The following is a 20,407-nucleotide window of genomic DNA, read 5'->3' as shown; positions in this document are numbered from 1 at the left end:
ATGGTGAAGCAAGATTTTATATTGCAATTCTGAAAATGCCACTTTTAGAAAGTTGACATTTTCTTACTTTAGCCATTTGGTGCCTGCTGTCTGTCTTTGATCACATGCCTGAGGTGGGTGACAGCTGGGCCTTGTGTAGTCCCCCTAGACAGCCACACACAATGGGACCTTAGGTGTGACTTGATGGGTCATTCTGGCAGGATGGGAGGGAGGAGCTGGATCAAGCCCCACTCACATCTGAGTAGGCTGTGTCCTATCCCCAAACAAAGGGCTGCATATTACCCCCCTGTAGTGAGTCTGGAGCCACAGCAGTAAGGGCAGGGCCTCTGAGCACTTCAAAGGCCTGTCTTTGAACTCCATCCCCCACTTCAAAGGCACCACTGAGTATAAGAACTACACCTCACCCCACCCGCCACTTCAGTATACTTCTAGTCCTGTGGATATTTTGCCACTAAGAAGGACTGCTGTGCTGCTAAAGGACTGCCACTCTGTTTGACTGCACTCTGCTGGACTCCTGCTTTGCTGTGCTGACCTGGTGCCTTCAACTCTCTGCCTGGGTGAGAAGGATGGGCCTGCTTCGCTTGAACCCAGAACCCAGGTTGACTCTGAGGGCTAGTTGGCTGGCCTCCTGATCTGAAGTCTCAGGGACATAAAAGGGTTCCAACCACCCTGCCTCAGCACTTGAACTCCTTCATCTGAGATTTTACTCTGCAAATTGGTGCCACCATAGTCCTGGACCCTTGGAAATGTTTTCTCAGCAGAACTGATGCATTCTCTGCTGAGCAATGCATCCCGAGCAGAACCAACACCGCCTCGGCTGAGCAGCGCATACACGAGCAGAACAAATGAAAAGGTGCTATTGCATGGATTGGACCAGTCGCAACAGACTTGCATCGCTGCCGCATCCAGAATCTTGTGTTTGACGCATCACCTTCAGAACTACCAATGAGCAACTGTCGAAGCTCCTCGTCACTTCTGACACATTGTCTCGACTGTGCAACACATTCTTAGCACTGACCTTCGCATTGCAAGCCCAGTCAAAAGAATTCTCAACGTTGATGCAAGAGGACCTCGCACTATAGCCTCCAGGCATCTTGGAACTCACGTATCGCCTCAGCTGCACAACGCATTATCAAAGTGCATCCAGGCAACGCTCCTCAAACAGGATTTAAGGTACTTTGGTTCCAGGGGCCTAACTGGGTCTCAGTAGCTGCCCTGAGCTCCATCGCGGTCAGCCGTAGCTTTTGACTTTGTCAAGTCAGGTATGATCAGATATCCTCAATAGCGCTTCTTGCTTTTCCGTGTTATTATTACTTGAAAATTGGAAATTCAACATCTCCAGCTCTACTGATTGGATTTTTTTCTTTGTGGTCTTGTTTTATTTATTTAATTCAGATCCATTTTTCTAACCTGGTGTGGAATATTTTTGTGTTGTGTTTTCACTGTTTTACACACAAGTAGTTTACACATTACCTCTAAGTTAAGCCTGACTGCTCTGTGCCAAACTACCAGAGGGTGAACACAGATTGAGTTAGGGTTTGCTTGTGCCTTACGTGGACTAGGATTGTGGTTGTTGCTTGACCAAGGCTTATACCCCTGTCAACTTGCAACCCAATTTCTAACAATTTGCTTTAGAGATTCAGATATGTCCTACACAGTCCCTTTTTCTAAAAGCATTAGTTTGATAATTCCCAAAAACATTTAAGTAAGTAGAGTGTTGTAAAAGAGTAAGTGGAGGAACTATTTTTGACCTGAAATTGTGGACATCCATTAAGAAGTATGAATAAGGCACCAAACTTATAAATCTAGAGCATTTTGCATGAAAAGTTCCACAGAATAATACGCACCACCATCCCTGTTCGGAGGAGAAAGCAGTGTACTGTCTGGGTGACGTCTGCTGCATGGATCTGGTTGTGGTACGGATTCTTGTATTTACCATAACCGCTCTCCAACAAGTCCAACAAGCTCAAGAGGTATGCAGCAGGGATCTGTGAAGACATGGAGAAAGAGTTCAAGGTGTAGTACAGAAACAAAATTATAGAGGAAGGAGGCACAAATGAAATTGAAGAGCGTTAAAAAGGAAGGAACTTGTTCAGAAGGAAAAAAACAGGTAAGAGAAATATATCCAGTGATATAGTTACCAATACAGGAAATGAAAAATAAAAAGGTAGAGGCAAAGACATCTGAGGAAAAAAGCAATATCGGAGAACGCGATAAAGGAAAGTAATATTTGGTTCAAAGGAACATAAGAGATAGTGAATAGTTACCCAAACCCAGTTATGTGAAGTGAGCATGACTTTAATGCTTTGCCTCTGGAAATATTTTGATATAACACCTCTCAGTTCTTTGTTCTATAAACCATCATAGGCTAAGTAGTATGAACTATTCAAACAGTTAGGAATTTAAAGAGGTTTTGTGCAGAATTGTAGAGGTAATAGTTATGCCAATGAATATTGTGAATGGATATCAGTGTTCACAAAACCCTAACTAGATTGTCTATTGATCATGTCATTCATTGCACAAAATGCACTGAAACACCATGTCTATTCTGTTTCAATATCTATTGATTGTCAAATGGTAACACAGAGCAACTGCACACAAATAAAAAAAAAGAAAAAAACTAGATGAAAAATAGACCGGATAGCAGCAGCAAGGAGAGTGCATTGAAGATTTCACTGAAACAGGGTAGGTGTCCAAAGATACTTGTTAAGAGCGTGAAAAGTAGAAGTGGCACCCATTATGGGATTGCAACTAAACAGCACTGAAGCCCTCATTATGAACATGGCGACCTGGACCAACATGCCGGCGGTGGCGGAAATTACCGCCACTGGCATGGTGGTCCGGACCACCATATAATGTACACGGGGAGACCGCCACAGGCGGAACTCTGCCACCGCCAGGCAGCCTGATGATGGCAGAGTTGCTTATTCGACAGGGCTGCGATGCGAGCAGCGCTGCCCGCCGGATAATGAACCTGTGTTCCCCCAGCCTTTGAATGGGTGCCCTAGGGCCCCCTTTGGCATGGGCAGTGCAGGGGCCCCCATGCACAGCCCCATCACGGATGTCACTGCCCAATTTATGGGCAGTGACATAGGCAACGGGTGCTGCTCCATGTGGAGCCTTTGGTAATGTACAGGCCCAGCGGAATGTTGTTTATTGGGCCAGCAGGGTCTTTACCGTTCGACCGCCAAGTTCGTAATGAGGGCCTGAGTTTGCACCCTGAGCACATGGAGAAATTAAGTCTTGTGGTGCACTTATCATTTGAAGTTGACAGTTGTTGCTCTGTTTCTTTCATGATAGCCAAAAGACAGAAATAAATCATTGTGCACTGCGGGGTGCAAGTTCAGCTTTCACAGTTCGTGAAATGTGGTAAGTCATATATTCTTTATTGTCTGCTGTGTTGGCACACAGTGGCTCGTTGTGTAGGTCAATGACATTACTGTGGTGGATGTAAGAGGGCTCTATGCACTGCAGGCAGCTTACACCTTCAAGGCTATAGGACGAATGCTACCATTCTCTGATCGAACCACTACTGACCTGATACAGGCCGACGTCTCCCTATGACACTCCAATAATCATTTTGCGTTCCCTATAGATTGGCTGACACACAGAATGGAACATAGGCCCTCATTACGAGCCTGGCGGTCTGTGACCGCCAGGCTCGCGGTTGGCGGGAGCACCGCCGACAGCCTGGCGGTGCCCCTTAGGGCATTCTGACCGCGGCGCTTTGGCCGCGGTCAGTGCAGGAAAACCGGCGGTCTCCCGCCGGTTTTCCGCTGCCCGTCAGAATCCTCCAAGGCGGCGCAGCATGCTGCGCCGCCTTGGGGATTCTGACACCCCCTACCGCCATCCTGTTCCTGGCGGTTCGCCCGCCAGGAACAGGATGGCGGTAGGGGGTGTCGCGGGGCCCCTGGGGGCCCCTGCAGTGCCCATGCCAATGGCATGGGCACTGCAGGGGCCCCCGTAAGAGGGCCCCGCTTGTATTTCACTGTCTGCATAGCAGACAGTGAAATACGCGACGGGTGCAGTAGCACCCGTCGCACCTTCCCACTCCGCCGGCTCGATTCCGAGCCGGCGTCCTTGTGGGAAGGTTGTTTCCCGCTGGGCTGGCGGGCGGCCTTAAGGCGGCCGCCCGCCTGCCCAGCGGGAAACTCAGAATGCCGGCCGCGGTCTTCAGACCGCGGTGCGGTATTCCTGCGGCGCAACTTTGGCGGGCGGCCTCCGCCGCCCGTCAAAGTTGTAATGAGGGCCATAGTCTGAATTGGCTGACTGCAACACAACAAATGATTTTTTGATATGACATATTTTTCTTTTAAATATATTTTTATTTTGATTTGTAATGGTTGCACTGTTGTCATAGCATAAAATAAAACCAAGCTGAAAAGAAGAGGTCAAAAGATTATGCCGAATGTGCCACTAATGACAAACGTTTAAAGGAAGTACATTACATTTTGGATAATATAGTACATAACTCACATAACATCCTTATTGCCCCAATTTAAATGTAACAATAAACATTTCTGGAGCCATCCCCTCTTAGAAGGTTAGGAGTCCTGTTTCATGGGTGGGACCCTGAGCATCATTCATCGACCTCAAACCATAGTACTCCATTCAATGCCCCCAGTTTCTTTGAAATTTACAGGGGCAGCCTCTACTACAATATGTGACCTTTTCCACCGCCTTATAGAGATCCATCTTTCATCTTCATAATTGGATAATGGGTATTTCTGGAGCACCCCATCATCTAGCCACATCCTTCTTGGCCACAACCAAGCCCATAGCACTAAATATGAGTTGAAAGCATGGAGCATCTACATCATTTGTAATCCACTAGAGATATATTTAGGATACAATGGAGGGTGGCCTCCAAAATGGCACTAAGCTTCCTTATTATCTCTACCCAGTGTGCCTGTATTAAATGACTTTTCATACTGTGTGCAGAAAGTCTCCCAGTGCTGCATTGCAACGTATACAAGTTGGTGCAACCACCCGACCCATACCATGTAGCCACATCTATCATAATAACCCTATGTACGATCTTGAATTGGATCAGTCGCAGTCAGGATTTTATGGCCACTTCCCTCAGATGGATCCATGGAGCCTCCAAGTCAATGTCTTCCATAGCCCCTACATCTTACTTCCATTGCTCTCTAAGTGTGACAAAAGTATCGGGAATATTATTATTTAACGTTTTGTATATGAGTGATGTTGCTCCCCTCCCCATCTCTTCCAACAGTAATTGCCCCTCCAATGGAGCATATTCTGGTATCTCTGTCGCTACAACCCCCTCAGCCAACTAGGCATGCCTCACCTGTGCGTATTTAAGAAACTGGGTCAGATGTAGGTTGTATACTTGTTGAAATGCCGAAAAGAGCTTGAGCCCACCGTAGTGGCGCTAGGGGTTACAAAGTGGCGCAATGGAAGCATTGCTCCACTTTGTAAATATAGCACAGTGTGATTGGCCTTTCAACTCCACATTAGCTTAAAAAAATGATGCTAATGTCATGGATGGCACTAGGCCTACATAAATCTGGGGCTAGTTCTTTTTATGGGATCATTTCCAAACCAAAACTCAAAAAACCTGCTTGCAGTGTGCAGTGATTTTGTTTTCATGCTTAGGAATGTGTGCACCTGCCACACTGCCTCTCACCCACATCAACAACACCACCTAAGTCATTGGTGACAACTGCTGGGCCCCTTTGCCTCCATACAGATGGCGTAGGTGGGATTGCGGCATAAGGAAGGCCCTTTCTAGCTGAAAATTGGAGTGGTCCCGAAGCGCGAAGACCCAATCTTTAATATTAACTAGGTGGGCGGCCCAGTATTAGACCTACAAATCTGGGAGGGCTCCCCCATTACGTATCCTTTTTTATGTTCTGTGAGTTGGAAGGGTCTAGAATAGCTACTTAGACCTTTGACAGACACAGCGGGGTGCTAGCATGATGCCTTTCTTACACCTGGTGCACTTTGTGTACTTTACACAATGGTAGTTATAAGAAGGCATGATGAGGTTGAGACATTTACTGCAGATAGTAAATAGTGACATTATGTGGTGCAGCATTTACCAGAAGCAGGAAATATGTTCAATTCGATTTTCTTTAATGAAAATAAGGAATTGCAGGTGAAACTTGCCCCATGTTTTCAACAAACTTCACATTTCCACAGATTGAACCTGCTGAAGTTTATCAGGTGAAAGTTGGATTGTTGCCATAATAAAGGTAAATCTCACAATCACAGTCCCTGCGAAAAAGATGGGGTTGTACAGGGGCTTGAATTTAGTGACAAACTTAGAATCAGAGTCTGAGTGACTTTATGCCTAATTAGCTGTGGATGGAGTTGTAGGTCAGAGCTCAACATTTGGCTGTTGCTATACCAGATGAGGGTTAGGGTAGCTAGATAATGGAGGAAAATAGAAGAAGCGATAGCAAACGTTGCTGCGCCAGGGTTGGGTAAGGGTTCATTTGGAGGGTGGCCACGATAACGGGGCGGAGCGCATTCACATTTGAATAGCACTTTCTGCAGTAGCGCTATAAGTAAACTCTAAAAGGCCTTTTCATGAAGCGTTCGAGAACTAAATTATAGAGTCAAGCAATGGATAACTTTGGAAGACATTCACTGACAATGTGTTGCTTCGGTACTGTTACAGAAAAGGCACGTGTTGGAAGCTGATCATCAGTGCTTTTTATCCAGATGCTGCAGTGGCGGAAACTCAGCAATATTTTTTATTCTATGCAGAAGGTACCTCTTGGTAATGGTCAAGCTGTAGTATTTTCTCTAAATGAATGCAGCCGGGAAGCGGATAGGTTATTATTTTTTGATCTAAGATCTACTGAATATATGGTAGTCATGTAAGTTTAAGAATTAATTTTTCAAAATACCTGCTGAGGAGCTCACTCTCCAGCTGTTGAAAGTATTGGTGGACTCATTTGAAATGAGATCCTTACCACCTATTCAGCACAAACTAGTTTACTAATAGAACTAGGTAAGGATGCTAGGTTGTTAATCTTATTGTTCACTCTACCTACTTAATACTGACACTAATGATATTGTCAATTGTCCCACAACTATTCTACCCAAGATCATGAATTTCAACAAGAGTGCGGTTATAGCTGGTCATTCCACATAATTTTTTCGTAGGCTCTTCAATGTAAAGGGCAGATGCAAGGGGGTGAGTGGGCTTTTGCTATCCTCTGTTGACTGAAAACCATATGAATAGGTACCACACTTTTGGATTTGGCCAAATCTAATAAAGTGATCCAGATATTATACAGAGGTACTGTAGCATGAGTCAAGGGCAACAGTATCATATCCCCACCATTCAAACATGAGACTCATCACTGCTGCTCACTGTTACCAACGTTCCTTACATATGCCACAGACAAAGTAACCATGATGGATAAGCAACTGATATTAGGAACTGTTAGCTACTCTGACCCTTAATAAGTACACCTACAATGGGACCCAAATAGGTCGATGAACCTTTTGACTTGCAATTAAGATGTTCCCACCATAACACCAGGTCATGCAGGTCAATATTGAATAATCAATCAATACCATAAATAGTCAATGATAATCAATAGCATTAATAATCAAAGGAGTCAGTAATTGTCACACATCATGACATTTCAGTAATGAATATCCACACCTTTAGTAAAAGTTAGAATATTTTTTCCCTATATTAACAATGCTAAGGTCACATAAATTAATCTCAAAATCAAAAGATACACTTATAGAAACAACACTGGCTGTCCAAAGCTGCGAAAGAAACGCAATCCAATCAAAGCTTGAACTAGTATACATTCTAAGGTTACAGTGCAAATCAATAACAAGAATAATTGCGCAAACTGTATCACATACATTTAGATTCAGCAAGGAAAGACATCAAGCGTTATTCCCTATAACAGACTTTCATTAGTGAGAATCCTTAACTAACATCAGATTAGCATCAGCATGTTGGGCTTCATGCAAAACAATTTAGTAAAAACAAATTTGAAAAACATCTAACTGTGGCTATATCAAAACAGTGCGGTTGGTACCTAGGAAAAAAACAGGAAACAGGTATAACAAACACATGGGTCCAAGAATAATTCTCCTCAATTGGATCGGCAAGCTAAGATAGTCTTCGTCATCAGGACATCAGTTCAGTCAGCAAGGCAACAGGATTCAGAATCAAAGTTCAGAAACGCAAAGTCTTTAAGCAGTAAGTTAAGCACGTCTCTCATCAAGACGCAAAAGAAAGTAATGACAGTGGCAGAAGGGAAAAGCGCAATGCTGGTACTTCTCAGTGCAATCCTGTTAAGTAAAATTTCCTAAAACTACTTCCCAAGTCACTATTGGTAAAGGGATTGCATGTTCACACTTTTTCCAATAAAACGAAAACTTCAAATCTATGAATTCTACCACTACTCTGTTCACATGTCGCTGATTGGCTTCTCTTGTAATGTCCTCATCATCCGGCTCATCGGGTAACAATATTGTTGCAGCTTATACTCCAGTCAGTGTCTCCATTGTTCTTCTCTCGAGAAAGTCAGTCTCACACACATTACACTAATAATGTTACATTTAGCAAGAACAGCATCTTCTAGCAATTGGTTCTCATGAGAAAGACTTTTAGCTACGAGCACATTTAGACAGTACAATGGAAAATCTAAGTTTAATTCTCTGAATAGCCATTTTATTGAACGTTAAGAAATACAACTTGACATGAGGCCATGCAACTAGGCCAAGACCTTCGCTAAGTTAAGGCCTACAATTAATAAAGCTAATACATAATGCATAACCCTTAATACGACAAATTGCTACATTAATCAAACATATACTCAACATTTAATTTTAATAAGACATTAATAAGTATACTTCATGAACATTGGAGGCCACTCATCGTGATCACATTTTCAAATACATGCATTATTTTTCTATGTTATTACATTTTCTACACAAATCCATTACTCATAGTGCAAGAACACTCATTAGTAATTTGTATCAAAACACCTGCGCTAGCAATCCCTTCTCTGATGACTAAATGTGTCATCACACTAAACTATCACTCACAAATGTTTTGCATCAGCTAAAATGCTGTCATTTCAATCCCTTCATACTTTTGTTTCCTTTTCAAATTTTCCCTAAATAATTTTTCCCTTTTGTTTTCTTCCCTCCTCTGATCATTCCTTGACCTTTTCAAATTAATCCTTTTACACAATTTACATATTCCCGATATTCCAGTTAGGCAAACCACAATAATTAATATCGCATGTATAATTTTCAACAAAATTCCTTTTCCAAAGTTCCAATTTCCCACTGAAGCAACACCTTTGCCAACTTTTCCCCAAACACCTGGTTCTTTTAATTCTTTCAAATCAGTACTTTCATTAGTTAGATTAGTGAGGAAGGGCCAGATGTAGAAAGGGTTTTGCGTCTCGCAAACAGTGAAAAACGCCATTTGCGAGGCGCAAAAGCCTCTCCGGTATGCAGAAATTGATTTTGCGAGTCGGATCCGACTTGCAAAATGCATTTCCGACGTGCATATAGGAAGGGGTTTTCCCTTCCTATTTGCGACTCGCAATGCAAGTCAATTTCGCGGTCGCAAATGGAATCGCAGTTACCATCCACTTGAAGTGGAGGGTAACCCAGTCGCAAACGGGAAGGGGTCCCCATGGGACCCCTTCCCCTTTGTGACTGGACAAAAAAATATTTTTTCAGAGCAGGCAGTGGTCCAATGGACCACTACCTGCCCTGAAAAAATCCCAAACTAAAGGTTTCGGTTTTTTTTTCAAAGTGCAGCTCGTTTTCCTTAGAACAATAGAAGACAACTTTCAAATCTTTCTCGAATTCAGAGCAACTCCCACTGAAGGAATCATTACACCAAATATATCTCCCACCATACCAGAAGGAGACTCCCTCCTCTGTCTCATATGATGTAATTCAGTCACTTTCAGAAATTTCTTTAAGTCATCCATTTGAAAAATCTTTGGGAAAACTATTCGCAAGTAACATGTCCCATACCATCCTCTTGGAAGACGGTAATAAGCATTAGGACCACAGATGTAATAAATCCCAGGAATAGCTGGGTCCTGTCCATTCAACATAAATGTCCATTTACTCTGAAACAAAAACACATGTCTACATTCACTTGTTCCCACAAACAAAGTATCAGTGCATGGTTTAGGCCTATTTATACAAAGTTTCCCTACGTGTTGCACATCTAAAGCTAATTCCCCACTATAAGCATAATCATTCTTGTAAGTCCTTTTCTCTAAGCCTTTTTCTAACTTCTCCGTCAACGCCTTTCTCCTGTCATCTGTGTTATCTAAAAAGCTTTACTCTAAAGGTGTAAGCAAGCATGCAAGATTGTTGGGGTTTGCACAAGCTGTGCCAAACATCAGTGTAGGTTCAAAGAAACCTCTGACTAATACTGTGTCATTATCCTTAGCTACCCTACTCAAATACCTAATTATAGGGAAAAATGAAAACACCATATCATAATTGGTGTAGAAATACTGAATGTACTCCTGTTTATAAAATCTTGTTAGTAACAGACTACAACTTATTCCATATGTTAGAGGCATACTGTGGTAAGTAACTCCTTCCTTAACTGATAAAGGAATCTCCATACACACATAACAATTCCTCACATCCATCGTCTCAACATACTCACTCAGCAAGCGATAGAAGACATTAGAAGAAATCTCCTTGCGCATTAGTACCCTCATGCAAATACTTCTCATCTAACCTAAACTCTTCTATTGCCGTTAGTACAGTAGTTGTCTCAAAAGCAGAAGTATGGTTGGCTTCACCCTTATCAAGAACAGACATACCCATAATCAATACCACAAACAATATCCCACATACAATCGCCAACCCAATATATTTACAGCACCTATCCTTCCTACCCTGCTGGCTAATGTGACTCATGATCTGTAAAGAATGAAAAAGCAAAGGAGAAATTTAGGAAACTGCAGCAAAAATCAAAAGAAAAATACATTTTTCTTTCAGCAGTTATTTACAGCTTTCAGTCTCACTTCCAGGATCCCTTTTCAAAATCGGTAAGCAGCTTGTCAAAATCCAGTTTCAAAAGTCAAATCAGGTTACTTTGAACAGTTTCTTTCTCAAACATTTCCTCCAATTGGTTCAATAGTTCAGTTCATCAGCTTCCTTCAAGTGTCAAAATACTGACCCAGAATGTCTTGATCAAAACAAAAAGGCAAAAAATCTTGCTGCCATTCACTTGTAGTTGCATACCCCCATTCAGGACCTGCATATCTTTGACTTGCTATTCTCTTTCTCTTCAATTTTCGATCACCATTCAATTCTCCTTCACTTAGATCTTCTCTCCTTGTTGTATCTACTTCTTCTTCAATTGTTGTGCCAACAACCACTTTGTTTCCCTTTCCTTGTGACTCTGGCCACTTATCTCTTTTTAGTGGCCCCTTTGTCAGTGCTCTCTTCAATGTTGTACTTGTGACTTCTCCTTGCTCTGTGGTGTTTTCTCTTGACGGACCTGTGACTGGTTCAGGAGGAGTCAGATCACAGTGACTGTGATCCACCTCAACTCTTTCCCCCTTGGGATCTGCCAATTGCTCTGTTTGTCTCTCAAGATCGTCTGCTTCTGGGAAAGCTCTCCTCTGACTAGGCTCTCCTGCTGCCTCAATTAAGATAGACTCTCTGTCACCCTCCTGGAGGTGTTATCCTTCGTCTAACACAGGAGTGACTGAACCGTCCTCAGTGTGCTCCATTCTGGTCTCAGTTTCTCTTTGTTTTCTTTCCGGCCCTGAGACTGGTCCTATCATTGCTGGTACTCTCAATAACTCATTTTCATTGTCCAGAGGACATGCCACTTTTTTTCGTATGGCTGGCGTGGATACAGTTTGGAACTCCAGCGCACTTCACAGCTGTGGTACTTGTCAGAACTACCTGGAAAGATCCTTTCCAACGAGGCTCCAAATCCGGACCACAACCCAGTCACTGGCCCTCAGATTGTGCCCGGGGTCATGCATCGGTGGCAGTATGGTGGCTTTCACCCACTGAGAGAAAGAGCGAACCACATCAGCCAGACCTTTGCAGTAGTCCAACACCATATCATCTGTGATGTTGACAAGTGCATCTTCTGGCGCCGCTGGCAACCTCATGGCTCGGCCCATAAGGATCTCATGCAGCGACAATCCTGTCTTGCTGTCGGGTGTGTTTCTCATTGTCATCAGAACTAAAGGCAGTGTGTCAGGCCATTTCAGCTTCGTGGACGCACACATCTTTGCAACTCTTGACTTCAAGGTACCATTCATTTTTTCCAGTAGTCCTGATGCTTCAGGGAGGTAACTACAGTGCAACCTCTGCTCAATGTTCAATGCAGCACACAGTAATTTAATTACCTCATTGTTGAAGTGACTTCCCCTATCTGATTCTAAAGGGATTGGAAACCTGAAACGTGGTATCAGTTCCCTAAGCAGTAGTTTCCCTACTGTGAGATTGTCATTTCTCAGTGTAGGATAAGCTTCAATCCAATCACTAAAGATGCAAACAATCACCAACACATATTTTAAACCTCCACACACAGGCATCTCAATAAAATCCATCTGCATTCTTCTGAATTGACCGCCTGCTCTTCCAATGTGGCTCAAATTAACCACTGTCCCTTTTCCCGCGTTCATTTGCTGGCAAATGACACAACGATGGCAAACTGCTTCAGCAACCTGTCTAAACCTTGGGTTGAACCAATCATGATTGAACAACCGAATCATGGCATCCCTCCCAACATGTGCTTGACCATGATAATACCTAGCCATTTGAGACAACAGACTAATAGGCAATACCAATTGACCCGCTTCTGAAACCTGCAATAGCATGTAACTGTTCTTTAATCCTTTCACTATTTCTCACTGGTGAACCAGAAGAGGTCATGAAACGTCTCTGTGACCATAACTGACAAAAATCATGGACTATTCCAAATCCGTACTGACAATCCGTATAGATTGTAACTTTCAGCTGAGCAGAAACATGGCACGCTCTAGTAAGGGCTACCAGTTCCGCTTCTTGGGCAGAATACACTCCTCAAAGTCAAGAAGCTTCCAGGATACCAGTAATTGTGCACATAGCACATCCTGCTCTCAGTGTCCCTATATTGTCTCTTAGACAAGAACCATCAACAAAGATAATTTGGTCATTCTCTTCCAATCGATTATCTCTAATATCAGGTCTCGGTTTTGTGCACAAATCAGTTACTTCAAGACAATCATGCTCAATGTCTTTCAATTTTTCAATTTCAACACTTTCATTAGGGAGTAAAGTTGCTGGGTTCAGCACAGTACATCTTTTCAATGACACGTTTGGTGACCCTAGAATACTCATTTCCTATCTGGACAACCTTGCACCAGTCAAATATTGAGTTTTCAACCTCGTAAGTAGAATCTCAATAGAGTGAAGGACAATTATAGTCAAAGGATATCCCATCACAATGCCTTCACTCTGTGTAAGGCTCTGACCAACCGCTACAACTGCATGCAAACAACCTGGTAAGGCTGCTGCAACTGGGTCCAAAGTAGCTGAAAAATATGCTACTGGGCGGTGTACACCTCCATTGACCTGTGTCAAGGCAGACCAAGAACATGCATCACGCTCATGACAAAACACAGTAAAAGGTTTTGTCTAATCAGGCATACCCAAAGCCGGAGCCTTGCAAAGACTCTCTCTCATTTCAGTGAACGTTTTCATTCCAGCCTGATCTAACACTATGGGATCAGTGACTTCCTTATGAGTCAGCTTCTGCAATGTCTTGAAATGACTGAAAAATTTGGAATCCATTGGCAACAGTAGCCTACCATCCAAAAAACATCCTGACATCTCTCTGTGTGGTCGGGGGATTCATCTGCAATATGGTTTAAATCCTTTCTCTGGATATCCTTCTCGATCCCTTCTCAATCTGGTGTCCCAAGTATTTCACTTCTTTTTTGAGAATATTGCAATTTAAGTGGAGACACTTTGTGACCATTCTTTCCCAAATGGTTCAGTAAAGCAATTGTGTCATACTTGCATTCGTCCCTGGTTTTGGACACAATCATCAAGTCATCAATCTACTGTACCAAGGTCGATTGGAAAGGTAATTCCAATTACTCCAAATACTTTTTCAAGATCTGATTGAACAGGAATTCTGCACCAGCAGTAAACACGGTCCAAAAAAAAAAATTTGAAACAAAAGAGAAATTGACTGTCCTCATGAAGAGGCACAGAAAAGAAAGGTTGTGACAAATCAATGACAGTGAACCACTCAGCATCACGTGGAATCTGAAACATTATCACTGCTGGATTTGGCACCACTGGACAACATTTGACCACAATCTCATTCATTTTTCTCAAATCCTGGTCGATTCGAACTTTCCCACAGGGCTTTTGCAAACCCATTATCGGTGAATTACATGGGCTGCTCAACACTTCCGTCAAAACCCCTGGTTTCATAAAGTCTGCAATTATTTGGGCGACCTTCATAAGGACATCTTGTGGCATGTGGTACTGGTGAATTTGAGGAAAAACTGCATTCGGCTTTATAGTAACTTTAACTGTCTCAACTCCCTTTATCAGACCTAACTCATTTCCTGTCAGATCCCACACCTTCTCTTTAACCAGTTCCCTGCAAATCAGGATGAAGCTCCTTCACCGTGAACATTGGGAAAAATTAAATCAGAGGGTATTCCTCATTTGTAGTCTCACATTCAGTCTCTGGGGCTTGATCATCTCCATCATCACTATTCGCCTGAATCTAAATTCCATCATTTGAACAAGTAATCAAGCATTTTGTTTTACACAGCAAGTCTCTTCCCAGTAGGGATACTGAACTTGAATCACAGACTACGAATTTGTGCAATCCCTGAAAGTTGCCAATTTTAACCTGTACCAGTTCTGTAATCGGGTTGGTCAAAAACTGATTCACTACCCCCACAATCTGAACTGTTTTACCTGAAAGGGGCAAGTTTGGAACTTCTGCACTTCTCACTGTTACACAGCATGTCTCTTCCCAGTAGGGATACTGAACTTGAATCACAGACTACAAATTTGTGCAATACCTGAAAGTTGCCAATTTTGACCTGAGCCAGTTCTGTAATCGGGTTGGTCAAAAACTGATTCGCTACCCCCCACAATCTGAACTGTTTTACCTGAAAGGGGCAAGTTTGGCACTTCTGCACTTCTCACTGTAGAGTGGGTAGCTCCTGTGTCAACGAAGAATGAAACTCTGTGACCCATGACTTTTCCCTTCACATAGGACATCTCTGATCTACTTCTAATGAGGCTGCAAGCACACATGGCTCCTCATCTGAACTTTCGCTCATCCAGTTATTGTTTATTCCATTCTCATTGTGTAATGGGAATAGGTGTACTGTGTTATTACTTTGGTTAAGCTTCTGACATGTTGAGAAAGCATGATTTGCTGCTGTTCCATTGGGGCTTGAGGTATTTGAATTTGCTGTCTAGGTACCACGAGAACCTGCTGCTGCATCGGTTGCAACTGTGTCATTTGTACACATTCCATTTGCACCTGCTGCATGTGTTGGAAATCTTGCATTTGATTGACATTATTTTGGAAATTTAGACTAGGACCTCTCATTCTCGGTCCTCTCATGTTCTGGAATGAATTGATTTAATTACTGTGCTGAACAACACCTTCCTGCGCCGTCATCGGACATTCCTGTTTCCAATGTCCAACAGCTTTGCGAAAGTGACAAGGCAATAATTTCCTCATTCCCTGCATATCATTTTGAACCCATACAGTACCTAAATCTGGACCACAATTCACATTACCTCCGTGACCTCTACCTCTCATCTGGGGCTGAAACATCATGTTTCCCTGCTGCTGCTGTGGTAGCTGTTGTGGTAAACTTCCCGGCATCCCTGTTTGTGCAGCTTTAATCTGCATCACCATCGCCTTCTCTTTCAGCTTTCTATGTTTCATCTCAATCTGATCACTACAGTACTTTGCATACTGCAACACTGCATCAATCGGCTTGGCTTGCCAGCAAATCAAATGACTCTTAATCATCTGGCTAATTTAAGGTCTCAATCCTTCCACAAATCTGAACACAAAATGGTCCTTCGCCTCAATGGTCTCTGTACCACTGTAATGCTTGAACGCCTGTAACAATCTCTCATAATCCGCATCTATCAACTCCTTTGTTTCCTGAGCTGTCCTGTCAATTCTCTGCCAATCAATATTCTTGGCCGAAATTCTCGCTTTAAAAAATTCAATCACCTTATAGTAATATTTCATTACCTTGAGAGACGGTGCACCTGTATTTTTTATCTCTCTCTGGTTCGCTTATTGGCCAATTTATACTTGTTTTAACACTCTATCCACAGATCAGCTGGGACCACTATCTCTAATAAGGTGTTGAAGTCCTCCCACAGACACTTTGCAAGTTTCACAAACCTGTCTGTCTGCTGATACCACTCCACTGGCTTCTCTTTCAACTTTGGATAAACATTTGTAAATTATAGAATATCACTTCCGCTCCAAGGGACATGAATAAAATTCCCTCCTTGAACCTCTCTTATTGGTAAAATCTTCACTGGATCTTGGCCTTGCTGCACATTTGCAGTCTGCTCCCCAGAAGCCCTTTTCCTTTTTTCTCTTTTCTTTACCCATCTGCCTTCCCGCTTGTCTAATGCTCCCCAGGTGTGGGCACTTTGAGCAATTCCTCAAGGTGTGCCTTCATTCCGGCAGATCTCATGTGTTTAAAATCTTTAGTCTCAAAAGCTATCTGTAACTCCTTTTTAAGTGCTTCGTTTTCTCTATTCCTATACCATACTTGTCTTCCAGGTTTGCTAGCTTCCGATGCACATTACGCACTTCCCTTGTAATCTTCAGGCATAGGTATCTTAATTCTGCTTCTGTGTAGGATTCTAACCTATTCACACTCATAGTTCCTTCAATGAGCTCCACCGCTTCCATGCTTAGCCTAGCATAATTCAAACACTCCTCTATCTAAGCTGCACTTGGTGGGATATTCAGCTTGTCTAACCATTCAGCCAACTGCTGAGTTGTCAACCCTTGCAACAAGATGTTACTGTCTTGGATTGGTGGCACCTGCTTTGCAACTGCATTTGGGGTCTGCGGTGTCAACAATTTTAAACTCTGGCTAATGTTTGACCCTACTCTGAATGGATTAAAGTTTAACAGTGGTCTTGATCCGTCAAAGGTCTGTCCCACATGAGAGACTGCTCGAGTGTTTTCGTTATTTTCTCCCCCATTGCATTCTGTGTCATGACACCCTGTTCACCTACACAAGGTTTCTTCTGTGCAAATAGAGGTACGGCTGGACCAACGGTAATAGGTAAAGATATAGCATTTGGGGTGGTCTGGTACTTAAGTTCTGTGGGAGAGTAACTCCAATGTTCTTATTCATCACTGAAGACATACCTGATTGTGTCCCTGTTACTGGAGTGAATCTCGGCATAACTTGTGGCTGCACTTGGGGCAGTAAAAGTGGAGCTGGGTCTGACTGAACCAGCATCGGTCTTGGGAAAAACTTGTTCAGAAGGCACCATTAAGTTTGAAGTTGTTTCCATAATGGGCACATCAGGGTAAATTCTCTGAACCTGTGGCGGTTGCACCTGATTTTGCCCTATTGGAGTAGTGGATGCATTATGACTACCCCTCATCGGACTCTGTGTCAGGCTAGGATCAACTGGCATCAGACTCACTATCCCATTAACCTGTGTCTGAGCTATAGGATCAGCACTAGTGCTCGGATCACTCTCATGTGCTGCATATGGTGGTGGGCTATTTCTCAATAACTCTAAAATGAACTCATTTTACGTCTGATTCTTCCTCCACTGTTGAAGACTTTATAGCCTCCCTACTTTCAGACGGGCTTCTGTTAGTCGTTCTAGTAGCTTTCCTTTCTTCTTTCTCATTGTCCTGTGTAATCGCTGGAAACAACTTAATTCCCTGCAAAGTCTCCATCCTCAAAACTCTCTGAGTACTATCCCACCTAGCCTCTGTTAAAGTCTTTTCTGCTTTTCTCATTCTCCTCTCAAATTTCAGTTGTTGCTGCTGTCTGACTACTAACTCCCAAATCGCCAATACCTCAAACTGTGCTCGTCTCTGAAGGAGCTTCATTTCATAAAGCACCATTTTTAAATGCTCTAAAACCCTCAAACTGAACGTTCCATTTGTAGGAAATGCTAAGTTCCAATCTTTCTCTGTCTCTTTGCACCATTGCTTTAGCCAAAGACATGGCATGACACCCTTCTCTTCCATTACAATGTAAGCTGGTGTAAATTCTGGCTGTGTAGCTTCGCCTATACTTGTTGTAATGTACGTATGTCCCCTTAAAGCATCTTTAAAGCTTTGAATAATGTCATATTTTTGACCTTTTTGTTATTCAAAATCAAATCAGGAAGTGACTTTTAATCCCAGAATTCTCTTCACCCACTTTCTCAACCAATTGCCTCTCACGGACGGCTGCCAATCGGTGCGTGACCCTTCTCCCTAACCACGCTTTCCCACCGCGGCTCCAGTGACGTCACACTCATATGTACTGCGGTTGACAAAGTCTTAAAGCTTATCCTTCCAAACTTCGATTCACACAAAACTAATGCAAAATTTGAGAGCACTAACCCAAAATAAAAAAACAAAAATCGCCTGGTTTACTACAGGAAAGGTAACAAAATTGTTTCAGACGGCTCTTTTTTCACTGACGGCTCTTGCTCTTGCAGCTACTCCTTCTTTCTCAGTCTCTCAGATTCGCAAGCAGAATTCGAACTGCAAATTTTTCTCTGAAATGATCAGTGGTTCTGTCCTGGTGCACATAGGACTCGCCAGATCTCAGTTGAAAAATTATTTCACTCAATTTGACTCACACTCTGACTTGTTGACCACGCCGGATTGACCTACTAAACCAGACAAATTACAACATAAAACCAAGTGTCTCATACACTTTTCAATAAACTCTGGAGTCTTAGACCATGCAGGGTTCGTATTTCAACAACTACACGGACAATTTTTTAGCACAAAGCACCACACACATGTGCAGTTCGATGACTTCCCTAACTCACATTGTGGAGTACGCACACTCCTTCTACAACCTCATTGGAGAACGCAAACTCCCTAAACACCCACAAACCTCACAATTCACCTGCGATTTGCATAAGCTGTGCAAGCACAAAACCCTACTGCATTGACACTATTACTAGAACGCGGAGAACATCCTCAAACAACCATTGGCAGGCTCCACGATTCTGGGAAAGTCATTTATGGACCTTAGGGAACATTTTCTTTCCAATTAGCATAATTCAAATTCAAAAATAAAATCCAAATCTTAGTAATAATAAAAATAATTAACTCTCAAAAGACCAAATCATCAAGTTACTACCGTCTCCCTTAATCTTTATGTCTTTCTGCTACCGTCTCTGGGACCATCAATCCTAATACTATCTCTCTTAATACCTGTTATTCTATACCGGACGTCTGTGATGGGCTATTAAGGAGACAAACCATACGACGCTGCTACCATCTCTGCTAGCCTGTCTGACCTTAAAAAGTAAACTTACAAGGGGACGCAAATAGGTTGATAAACCTTTTGACTCACAATTAAGATGTTCCCACCATAACTCCAGTACATGCACGTCAATAATCAATAATCAATCAATAACATCAATAATCAATAATCAATGATAATCAATAGCATTAATAATCAAAGGAGTCAGTAATTGTCACACACCATGACCTTTCAGTCATGAATAACCACAACTTTAGTAAAGGTTAGAATATTTATTTCCCTATATTAACTATGCTAAGGTCACGTAAGTTGATCCCAAATCAAATGATACACATACATAAAAAACACTGGCTGTCCAAAGCTGCGAAAGAAGCGGATCCTAATCAAAGCTTGAACTATTACACATTCTAAGGATACAGTGCAAATCAATTCCAAGAATAATTGTGCAAACGATATCACATACATTAAGTTCAGCGAGGAAAGACATCAAATGTTATTCCCTATAACAGACTTTCATTAGTGAGAATCCTTAACCAACACCAGATTAGCATCATCCTGTTGGGCTTCATGCAAAACAATTTAGTAGACACAAATTTAAAACATCTAACTATGGCACTATCAAAACAGTGCGGTTGGTATCTAGAAAGAAAAAGACAAACAGGCATAAGAAACACATGGGTACAAGAATACCTCTCCTCAATTGGTTTGGCAAGCTAAGATAGTCTTTGCCATCATAACATCAGTTCAGTCAGCAAGGCATCAGGATTCAGCATCAAAGTTCAGAAACGCAAAGTCTTTAAGTATTAAGCTAAGCACGTCTATCATCAAGACGCACAAGAAAGTAATGACTGTGGCAAAAGGGAAAAGCACAATGCTGGTACTTATCAGTGCAGTCCTGTTAAGTTAAATTTCCTAAAACTACTTCC

At 42.5% G+C, this 20,407-nt stretch overlaps 1 protein-coding gene across 3 annotated transcripts in view; it reads right to left on the bottom strand.

Moving 5' to 3' along the window:
- Nucleotides 1–20,407, bottom strand: part of PDE1B (phosphodiesterase 1B) — a 1,852,897-nt gene that overhangs the window by 604,405 nt on the left and 1,228,085 nt on the right. For all 3 annotated transcript variants that reach the window (XM_069231031.1, XM_069231030.1, XM_069231029.1), the window contains one exon: nt 1,848–1,988. In XM_069231031.1, coding sequence (XP_069087132.1) covers nt 1,848–1,988 — 141 coding nt within the window. The remainder of the gene's footprint in view (nt 1–1,847; nt 1,989–20,407) is intronic.

The sequence above is a fragment of the Pleurodeles waltl genome, chromosome 4_2 (genome assembly GCF_031143425.1).
Source record: "Pleurodeles waltl isolate 20211129_DDA chromosome 4_2, aPleWal1.hap1.20221129, whole genome shotgun sequence".
NCBI lineage: Eukaryota > Metazoa > Chordata > Amphibia > Caudata > Salamandridae > Pleurodeles > Pleurodeles waltl.
This window is presented reverse-complemented; position numbering and strand designations above follow the sequence as displayed.